The following is a 10,706-nucleotide window of genomic DNA, read 5'->3' as shown; positions in this document are numbered from 1 at the left end:
AGAGCAGCAACAGCACCAAAAAGTCAAATATATATGAAATATCTTGGGTTTTGTCCTATGATAGGACATACCTTTTATGGATCTGATGTTGTCTACAGCAATATCAGGCTAGCTTGACTCAATTGTTGAATGTATATGGGCTCAAATAACATAATCACGATCCCTGAGGCATCCAGGAATTGAGTGACACTAAGCAAAAAAACTAAGGGGGTCAGAGTGGGCTTCTTTTCCAAGCTTCATCTGAGGGGAGGCCCACAGTCTCAGATTTTGAAAACCGATATAATTGCATTGCCTTTATTTGATAGAGACAGCTGTAAGGTGACAAGAAAAGGGGGGAGAGAGAGAAAGAGAGAGGGGATGACACGAAAGGACTCAGCCTTGGTATATGGAGCACCGGCTCTACCAGGTGAGCTCCTGATTTTTATCAACAATCAAACCATACATTAATGTCATCAAGACAGGTAACATTCTTCAAATAGATTTAGTTTGTAGTCCATTAGTTACCGATCCCTAAATAGGATTTCATTAGTCTGTAAGTCTGTAGTCCATAAGCTATCTCATTTAAATATAAGCTTGCTGACAGAAATTAAAAGTCATAACTGTACTTATAATGCGATGTGGTCAGACACACACCTCTGTTCTAATAATTAAACCAATTATAAGCACCGTGAATCACAGCTTCATGTGGCATCGTAGTCCATTACACTGGGAAAAAAATGGTAAGTCTTGTCCTAACCTGTCAGAATCAGCAATGATGAACTTACCTGTACCACAAGTAGTGCAAGACTAAGCGGAATGGCCCTGTAGGAAACAAATCAAAGTTAGTAAGCATAATAATGGTAATGATGTCATATTTTATTGCTTATTGTATAATGAGACTGGATGTCTTGTTTAAGGACTTTCGCCATGATCCAGACAAAGGCTAACTATACAAAACTACAGCACCAGCCAGGACCAATTACTGTCAATTAATAAAAAATATGTTTTCTAACAGTCATTCCGAGATGATCTTGATTAAGGAAACTATATCTGATTTATTATATTAGTAGTAGTAGTAGTATTATATATTACAACTTTTGATATCGTGCGTACTGAGTTATCTTTGATAGGATGCATCCCTTTTTTCAGATTCGGGTGAATATGTAGACGTCTATCCTCCAGCACACAGTAAGTGCTTTCCTAACACCTTTCCACATTTGCAGACCTACTTTCCAGCAAGAGGTGACACTGCTTGCTACCAACCCTACACCTACTCTCCCACCAAAGCATACGCAGTGTGAAGTATATTGTTGATTGCTGAATTTAAGAGTGAACACAAAGAATTTGGAAGAGGTCATGGCCAGCTGCTCAATACATATTCTGTGATTAGGAGCATGCATCCACGCTTATGAACACCAGAACTTACCTGTCACTGCTTTTGCAATGAGTGAGGTGTTGTGCTCCTTGTTGCCTCGCAACTGCAAATGTTAGAAAAGTGACAGACAGGTGAGCTCATCGTTCACCACTTTCCTCTAACGAACCTCTAATGGTGTGTTTATTAGTCCTTATTCATTGCTAACACTGAACTTGAAAGGAAAGTGCCACGGGGAAGTGTTCCTGCTGTTGCTAGGGGAACTTAATTAATGTAACTTATAGCAGCGTCACTCTAGCAGCCACATACTTCTAGCTAGCGAGCTGTAGCACACCATGACTGTTGTCTCATAACTGGAACACAATGAGTTATTATGATAACAAAAACTGCATTATGTGCGATATGAGATTGTGAGCATTTACCTGGCTACGCTACAGTAGGTGTGCTACGTGGCTTTGAGCGGCTGAACCCATGCAACTGATTGGAGTTGACTTCAATCAACAAATGTTCAATGTTCAACAAAAGACGAACACAGTCAACTGAAAGCGAGCATTAATGGAGGTCTGACTGACCTGAGTGTCCGTCTCTGGAGGCCATTCAGTAATGACGAGCAAATCGTATAAAATGTTCTCATCTTCGCCTTCAATCAGACTTTCTTCAGCCATATTTACTTGTGCCAGCTGTCAAAAGTCTACGGCGATTGGCGCGGGACAAAATATACCAGGGAACCGCGTTTGGTAGCTGTAGCTAACCGCTTAGAAAAAACTGTGCCGTGGTTTGAACTTGAATACTATGTTGTTCTAATACTATATAAACGTGTGCTTACGTAGCTTGCCCCACAAGTAATGTGTGTTACTGTATTTTACGAACTAGTTTAATACCCGGAACCAATGTCATAAGGCCGGTCCGATAAACGAGTTGCACCGACACGAAAATTGTGAACACGTTACATCCGGCTGGGTTTGCACTCGTAGCAGCGATAATGGCAGCGTTTTCTGGTAAGACTTGTATTTTAAATTCGCGTTGACAACGCCAAACGACACTTCAAAGCGAAATGAACGTATTGAATCATTAAAAGGGATTTTTTTTGTTCAACAGAAATGGGGGTTATGCCTGAAATCGCGCAGGCTGTGGAAGAGCTGGACTGGTTGTAAGTCACAATACAAACCACCTCAGTACTGCTAAATCATGCCTATATTGTGATGTCTGTCCGTGTTTGTGTTACCTGTCAGCCTAACACAGCTGACACTGACCTGCTTTATTGTAATCCTTGGATCTCAGGCTGCCCACTGACATCCAGGCAGAGTCTATCCCTCTTATTCTTGGCGGAGGAGATGTGCTCATGGTAAGTCTGCCCATTTCTCTCTGTTTGTGACGAGCTACCTTCGCACACTGCAAGTTTTACATCTTTAAATGTTCTGTTTTTTCTAGGCGGCAGAGACTGGTAGTGGCAAAACAGGTGTAAGTACTTGACAGCCACACAATCTAAATACACAACTTCAAGTTTGCACTTTTTTTTTAAACAAATTAGCGTTTAAAGATTTTTTTTTAATTATTTTTATTTTATGTGTTTTTTTAATGCTAAGCTGAAATGTTACCCTTGTCATCCTCAGGCCTTCAATATTCCAGTGATCCAGATTGTGTATGAGACCCTGAAGGATCAGCAGGAGGGCAAGAAGGGCAGAGCCTCCATCAAGACTGGAGGAGCTGGTGAGACCATTTGAGTACTTATCTGATTGCAGTGTCTGTGTTTTATATGCCAGCTAGAATGTGTTCATAACATTGTACAGACCTCTCTGGCCCAATAGACCCAGTGAGGCCAGTAGACAAATTGAGGATCCACTGTAATACAAACTATGAAAGCAGTGGTCTGTGCCCTGGAGATATTTAACCTGCTTTGTTTCTTTGCTTGTCTCAGTTTTCAACAATTGGCAGATGAATCCTTATGATCGCAGTCCCGCCCTTGGTAAGAGGAGAAATGTGATGTCGTATTCCAGCACAGTCTAATCTGTTATAACTGCAGATGTACATAATCCAGCTTTGTTCTTTGTCGCCTCTCCTCATTGTTACTTTTGTTTTTGTTTTTCACCCATACAGCAATTGGTCCAGATGGTTTGTGCTGCCAGAGCAGGGAGTTTAAAGAGTGGCATGGCTGCCGCTCTACAAAAGGTGTCTCCAAAGGTGTGTAATCCACAGTATTTTAAAATTGCTTGAGATTTCAAACAACATCTGTGCATTTCACTGGAAACCATTTCTTTCATAGACTCATAGTCAACTATTCTTTTACAACTGTTACTTTGTGTCCAGGGAAGTACTACTATGAGGTCACCTGCCACGACCAGGGTCTGTGTCGCATTGGCTGGTCCACCAGTCAGGCAGCCCTGGACTTGGGTATGCTTCTCTAATCTTCACACTCACCGTGCTGCAGAACCAAAAACAGCTAAATAAAGCTGTCTCAATAGAACAGTTATTCACTCCCCAACTCTTTTATCTTTTCCAGGAACTGATAAGTTTGGTTTTGGTTTTGGTGGAACTGGAAAGAAATCCAACAATAAGCAGTTTGACAGCTATGGAGAGGTAACAATGAATGAATGAATGAACATGTTATTAGATATGTTAACAATTGCAAGGATCATTTTCAAACATGTTTTGTCTTTGTCATCTTCCCTCTTTGCAGGAGTTTACCATGCACGACACTATTGGATGCTACCTGGATCTTGACAAGGGCCAAATTTCCTTCTCTAAAAATGGTGCTGTCTCAGTAGTTATGGTTCTTCGTATTATCATCATCATGTAAGACATCTGGAATTCATGACAATGTTACTGATGTTTCTTGCTCTGTCTTCTCTGTTTACTTTTTTTAGGTAACGACCTTGGTTTGGCTTTTGAGATCCCTCAACCTGTGAAGAGTCAGCCATTCTTTGCCTCCTGTGTGCTCAAGGTATCACATGGATTTAAAAGTAGAAATCAAACCAACAGGGGCCAGATTTACACCGTACAAATCGTTTTTCTCTACATCTGTTTCACAGAATGCAGAGTTGAAGTTCAACTTTGGAGGAGAAGACTTTAAACATGCCCCAAAGAGTGGATTTGTTGCCCTGGACCAGGCGTCTGAGGGTCACACAGTCAAATCTTCTCATACAGGTGTGTGGATGCAACATTATTTCAGATACAGCAAGAAAATATACTATAAAGAGACAGAAAAATCAATATGGGACTATGAGACAAATATCACATCTTTTATAGAACCAGAGATAGTGTGATGTTTAGGCTTGATTATGCTTGACTTTCTTTCACATTAAAACTTGGTGAATTTCTGCTATTGATGATATACACCTATGAATACATCACCACTAATGTCACTGGTATCATCAGTGCTGAACAGCTGTCTCTGCCCTGTGTGTGTGTGCGTGCAGGCAGTGCCAAAGTGAGTCAGGTGAAAGCATCATCCAACGCGCCCAAAGCTCTGATCATCGAGCCATCCAAAGAATTGGCTGAACAAACCCTGAACAATGTCACGCAATTTAAGAAATATGTGGAAAACCCCAAAATCAGGTACGACCGTACAGAGCTGCTATTGGACACTGGTTGACGCAATTACCATAAAACCTGCATGTGTTGGTTTTTTTAAAAACTAGTGCTGCTGTGATTTGTAATTCCTGTTTTATACCAGCAGAGGGAGCTAGTGCTTCATTATATAAACGTTGACATCAGCATGTGCAGTAATTTGTCATCTGTGTCCGCAGGGAACTGCTGGTGATTGGTGGTGTGGCTGCCAAAGACCAGCTGGCTGCTCTGGAACAGGGGGTATGTCATATGTTCTGTCCCCAGACAAACTTTGAATTAATTACCATTAAAAACAAGAGTTGAAACAGTTTTAAACTAACAACATTTTTGCTCCCTTTTGTCTTGTTTCCCTGTCCTGCTTTCTCCTTTTTTGCGTCATCTCACAAATAGATTGATATCGTGGTAGGAACACCTGGCAGACTAGACGACCTCATATCCACTGGGAAACTCAGTCTGTCTCAAGTCCGCTTTCTAGTCCTGGATGAGTGTGTATGTGCAATATATAAACATAACTTTTTTTTTTTAATGGTTTACATACAGAACATAACAATCCCTGTAGTCATTTATTCATTTGTCTGTGTTTTTTGTCCCTCAGGATGGCCTACTGTCCGCTGGCTATACCGACTTTATCAACAGGATCCACAATCAAATCCCTCAGGTCACTTCCGACGGCAAGCGACTGCAGGTGATACTAAACATTTTACTGATGAAACACTGAGACCGCTTTAAAGAGTAACAGTAGTCTGAGCAGTTGCTGTGCGTTTTCTGAAAACATTGTGTGTTTATATGTGAGGTACAGATAGATTAGATGAATATTAAAACTAAGTGAACTATTTCACTTGCTGCAAAGTTCTGTCTGTGTTTTTTTTCACTGTATAATGTAACTGCAACACATCTGAATGGGATTTCCACACATTAACCTTTGATATCCTCTTTTCCAGGTGATAGTGTGTTCAGCCACGCTGCATTCATTTGACGTAAAGAAGTTGTCTGAGCGTATCATGCACTTTCCCACTTGGGTGGACCTGAAGGGGGAGGACTCCGTCCCTGAGACTGTCCACCACGTGGTCGTGCCCGTCAATCCTAAGAGCGATCGCATTTGGGAGCGTCTGGGCAAGAACCACATCCGGGTAAGTCCCCTCATGTTGGGCAGAGGACACACACTTCGTGGTACAGCGGGTTTTGCCGAAGCACTGTTGAGGGTTCAACATCTTTTTATCCGGGCTTAGAATAAACATGTTGAAAGGTTTTTTTGATTTGTTTTGCTTTATAGACGGATGAAGTCCATGCCAAAGATAACACCAGACCAGGAGCCAATTCTGCAGGTAGGCAGCACAGTTTTCCCAAAATGTACATCACATACAACACCAATATATATATTATTTTATCATTTGCCTATAAATCATCACGACTAAGGAGTCTGTAACAAAAATGTGTATGCTTGCATTTTAGAAATGTGGTCCGAAGCCATCAAAGTGCTGAAGGGCGAGTACGCGGTGAGGGCCATCAAAGAGCACAAGATGGACCAGGCTATAGTCTTCTGTCGCACCAAGATTGACTGTGACAACATGGAACAGTACTTCATTCAGCAAGGAGGAGGTAGGAGAGCGCCACAGAGACACACACTTGGGTATAAAAGAATGATGACATAATCTATCCTCCCTCACTATTGGTCTCTTTTCCTTAGGTCCAGACAGTAAAGGTCACCAGTTTTCCTGTGTGTGTCTCCATGGTGACCGTAAGCCCAATGAGCGGAAAAATAACTTGGACCGCTTCAAAGTAAACAGGACAGCGGCGTAATAACACTCTTTTACAAAGCACAACTAGTCCATCAGTGTCTGACAATCTTCTTGTGTTCTCAGAAAAAAGAGGTGAGGCTTTTGGTCTGCACAGACGTAGCTGCCAGAGGAATTGACATTCACGGAGTTCCTTATGGTAAACATATTAGATTTCCAACATAAAACCCACATTCCTTAACATACACACTTTTCAAATGCTGATTATATACACAGTGTTCAATGGAATTAGAATATTTTGCTTTTTTTCTCCAGTCATTAACGTCACCCTGCCAGATGAGAAGCAGAATTATGTCCATCGTATCGGGAGAGTTGGAAGAGCCGAGAGGTACGCACGACATTCCTATGAAAATCCTATGATTTTGTTTGAAAATGCAATTGGAAACTTTGACACAAAATACCTTAAACTGTCTAAATATGATGTGACTGAGAGACAATAAATGATAGCACTGACCTTCACATTATTGCTCATTTACTTAAAATCACTTCCTTTCTTTTTAACTTGCAGAATGGGACTGGCCATCTCCTTGGTTGCTATGGAGAAGGAGAAGGTAGGCTGGGGCATAGAAATACACCAATAATGAATTTTAATGAATAATTTTTTGAATATAGGTGGAAGTAAATCTTTCCACATATTGCAGGTGTGGTACCACGTTTGCCCGAACCGAGGCAAAGGCTGCTACAACACACGACTGAAGGAAGATGGAGGTTGCACCATCTGGTACAACGAGAAAGAGGTGAACGGAGACGTTTTGTGTGTGCTTGCTCACAGTTCCTGTAATCTGTTGTGTGGTTCAGCAGGGAGGGGTGTGATGGACACCACAGCTCTGGGAAAGAAGCTCTTCCTCAGTTTATTATGTAGATTGTTTTGTGATGGTCAATAACCATCCTTTGTCTTCGATGTATTAAAGACCGATATTGCGGGTATGACACATAGTGTACAGTGTAGCCTTGTACCCTACGCTGTAGCCTGAATTGTTTGTCCTGAAAATGTTTGTATTTTAGCCCCACCCTCAGATAGCCTACATAAACCTAGGTGCGTATTTTACAGAATCAGAATTTTCTGTAAAATACAATGAATTCTACTTGATTTGAACTGTTACTTATGGTCTGTGGCCAAATTAAAATAGTCAATTTGTTCAAAACTGCTGCTTATATGAGTGGATAAACTCCTGGAAAATGGGAGTCCAGGTGATTTTATTGTCTGAGAATGGGAGGCGAATCATGCAAAACCCAGATGAGTTAAAAATGCTGTATGAGAATCCCTCTTGAAACATACACACAAACATTCTCAGTCAAGTGTGTGTTCACTCACACAGACAAACAAGCACACATGGGATGCTACCTTGCTGCATGACAGGGTCTTGTCTCATGGGGGGGGGGGACGAGGAAGATTCAAGACAGGCGTAGGAGAGAGACAAGGGCGTTTCAGTCGTGGGTGAAGAGCATAGGGCTCAGCTTACTGCTCTGTGGGGTTCCTGTGTTTAAGGCGGAGGAGGTGTGGTTACCAATTCCGACTTGCTTTGTTGATGACATAATTGTGCACTACCCATCATAACCTTTCAATTCTGTTTGTGTCCGTTTTCCATTTCCTCTAATCCCAGCTCCTGTCAGAAATTGAGGAGCACCTAAAGTGCACTATCACCCAGTGTGAGCCAGACATCAAAGTACCTGTGGATGACTTTGATGGAAAGGTCACCTATGGTCAGCGCAGGGCATTGGGAGGTATGTGTCAAAGAGTGACTGGTGACTGTGCACAAGCATGTTAAATATTTTTAGTCACCCTACTAGTGAAATATCTACAAGTATTGTTTGGATTGTTGTGAGGCATTACAGCCTTTATAGGCTGGTAGCTTTGCTAAACACATGTATTATATTCACTGTAATATTGGGCTTGATCAGCAAACCTGTTCTCTTGCCTAGGTGGTAACTACAAGGGTCATGTTGATGTTCTGGCCCCGACAGTCCGGGAGCTGGCTGGCCTCGAGAGTCAAGCCCAAAGTTCCTTCCTCCAGCTGGGATACCTGCCAAACCAGCTTTTCAGAGCCTTTTGAGTACACTTAACTAGCACTAACACTGTAGGCTGCTGATAGAGAAAAACATTTCACACGTTGCACCAACAGGCTTTTTTTTTTTCCCACCGTGACATAAACATAATCATCATTCAGCATGTACATCTGTTGAGACTGTTGCCGGGCTTATTTGGAAGGACTCCATCTCAAAGTCCTTCACTGCAATGATTGCAAAAATATTACAGAACATAATCCTTGGAATCTAATGCGAAACCTAATTTGTTGGATTTTGTGTTTTGTTTTCTGATTGATAAGGTAGAATGAAATATTTAAGTTTCCCTAAGAAGTAATTGACTAAGAAGTCAATGTATTTAAGTGGTTTGATCGTTTGTTTGTTTTTCTGAAATAAATCAAAGTAGCCTGCTCAGTTTGGTTCCTTTTTTATTATATTTACAACTCTGAAAGAAAGAAAACTATTGGTATAAATTCTAATTGCCTTTTTTCTCATTCACTCATTGATTCAGTGTTTTAAGAATCCCAGTTTACTCAGCAGAAATTCCAACAGACAGCAGGGAAATGGTTTCATTAAAAATGTACGCAGCTGTGCTTTAGATGATTTGTTTAAATAATATATAATGGGCTACAAGCTCAAACTAGCACTTATGTAATCCTCTGATTCTGTTTCATTAAAATCCGTTTTAATCACTGACTATCAATGTTTGGATACTTTTACTTTGAAGCCGCTGCACGCTGACCTTTCGCTGACACTGTGGAAGCGCTGCATTTTTCCTCTATATTTTTAAGCTTGTGCCCTTGAACTGTCAGTAAACTTCTCCAACTCTAACAGGCAATGTCAGTATTACATTAAGAAACCTAACGAGAAAAAAATTTAACATTTTCTTTGTAAAACAACTCAGCTGTGAATTGATTCTGCATTCATATGAAGATTTAAAAAGAAATACTGTAATTAATGTGCTGTCATCTGCTATTATGTGCTTATCACACTGTAGCTCAAATATATATGGTGGGAATTACAAGATTATTGTTGTTGGCATTTCCATCTTTGACAAAAACAACACCTTCATCAGAAACTCAAATAATGCCTATTAAATATTAATAAAACCAAATTTTATGTTTATAAAATGAAATTCTTGAAGAAGTTACCATCTTATATTACACTTAAACAAACACATCACATTTAAAACCTGTAACAAAATATCAACCAAAACTATTAGCAAACTATTCAATATTCTACCTGTTTAACTAAACCTCTTATGTGGGTTTATGTGTAGGTTATTTTTTCATTCTGTTATGTTTTTCTTGATGCATATTTTTGTCATGGAATATGAAAAATCGTTTTTTTAAATAAGTTATTTATGAGAGAGAGAGGGGGGACTCAGGTTGTTTGAGGAGCAGAGGCAAAAAGAAAATTAAAAAGGGCACCAGCTGTATGTGGTGGGGCACCAGCCTGTGGAAAGTCCTGATGTATTTATGGAAGGCACCCTAGAGGGCACTTTATCATGCTGTCTGGCACATTGGGCCACCCTAAAGGGCACTTCATCGACAATAGGGGCATCGAAAAGGGGCACTTTTGCTTTGTTTTTTCTCGAACTTAGGGGATAGAAAACAAACAAGATATGGCCTATAAATGCAGAGATACAATAAATAAAAGTATAAGAATAAAACTAAATTCAGGTGAAGACTTTACTATAGGGTATATGATGTAACAGTATGTCTACATAATTATATCCTGCAGATGTAGTGCAAACAGAAATTACAATTCCCAAAGCATTTTTTTTAAAATATTGTAATTATTTCATTTAACCTTAAGAATATATGAGATTTAAGAGAAATAATACCTTACTACACATAAATGTGGCTAAAGTGTCTGTTCATTTTAAAACAGATCAATTCAATGGGGTTGAATATTGCATGTAAAAGGCATAACCACTTTTTCAATTTCAGTCAGTGTTGACCACT

The 10,706-nt window shown here is 40.3% G+C and overlaps 2 protein-coding genes across 2 annotated transcripts in view; one reads left to right on the top strand and one right to left on the bottom strand.

Annotated features, from left to right (window-relative positions):
* The window catches only part of nbas (NBAS subunit of NRZ tethering complex), a 138,189-nt gene extending 135,995 nt beyond the window's left edge, over window positions 1–2,194 (bottom strand). The window contains exons 1-3 of the mRNA XM_035679126.1: window positions 1,924–2,194; window positions 1,406–1,457; window positions 765–801 (exon numbers count right to left, since the gene is read on the bottom strand). Coding sequence (XP_035535019.1) covers window positions 765–801; window positions 1,406–1,457; window positions 1,924–2,016 — 182 coding nt within the window. The 5' untranslated portion in view covers window positions 2,017–2,194. The remainder of the gene's footprint in view (window positions 1–764; window positions 802–1,405; window positions 1,458–1,923) is intronic.
* Window positions 2,195–2,244: 50 nt separating this feature from the next.
* On the top strand, window positions 2,245–9,436 carry ddx1 (DEAD (Asp-Glu-Ala-Asp) box helicase 1). Its single transcript, XM_035678304.1, has 26 exons — window positions 2,245–2,349; window positions 2,450–2,501; window positions 2,633–2,696; window positions 2,783–2,812; window positions 2,965–3,061; window positions 3,270–3,317; window positions 3,449–3,532; window positions 3,659–3,742; window positions 3,852–3,928; window positions 4,029–4,101; window positions 4,216–4,292; window positions 4,381–4,495; window positions 4,768–4,906; window positions 5,098–5,158; window positions 5,309–5,407; window positions 5,514–5,603; window positions 5,860–6,048; window positions 6,192–6,243; window positions 6,371–6,517; window positions 6,606–6,697; window positions 6,781–6,853; window positions 6,970–7,042; window positions 7,223–7,265; window positions 7,356–7,451; window positions 8,319–8,439; window positions 8,638–9,436. Exons 1-26 carry the CDS (start codon window positions 2,334–2,336, stop codon window positions 8,766–8,768), a joined length of 2,223 nt encoding a protein of 740 aa, XP_035534197.1. The 5' UTR covers window positions 2,245–2,333; the 3' UTR covers window positions 8,769–9,436.
* The last annotated feature ends 1,270 nt before the right edge of the window (window positions 9,437–10,706 follow it).

Source organism: Morone saxatilis, unplaced genomic scaffold (assembly GCF_004916995.1).
Source record: "Morone saxatilis isolate NCDOM2014 unplaced genomic scaffold, NCSU_SB_2.0 Contig7, whole genome shotgun sequence".
Classification (NCBI taxonomy): Eukaryota; Metazoa; Chordata; class Actinopteri; family Moronidae; genus Morone; species Morone saxatilis.
This window is presented reverse-complemented; position numbering and strand designations above follow the sequence as displayed.

Coding starts and splice junctions, on each gene's coding strand:
- ddx1 (XM_035678304.1), top strand. Junction 3,062..3,269: donor CATCAAGACTGGAGGAGCTG/GTGAGACCATTT, acceptor TGCTTGTCTCAG/TTTTCAACAATTGGCAGATG. Junction 4,102..4,215: donor AATTTCCTTCTCTAAAAATG/GTGCTGTCTCAG, acceptor TACTTTTTTTAG/GTAACGACCTTGGTTTGGCT.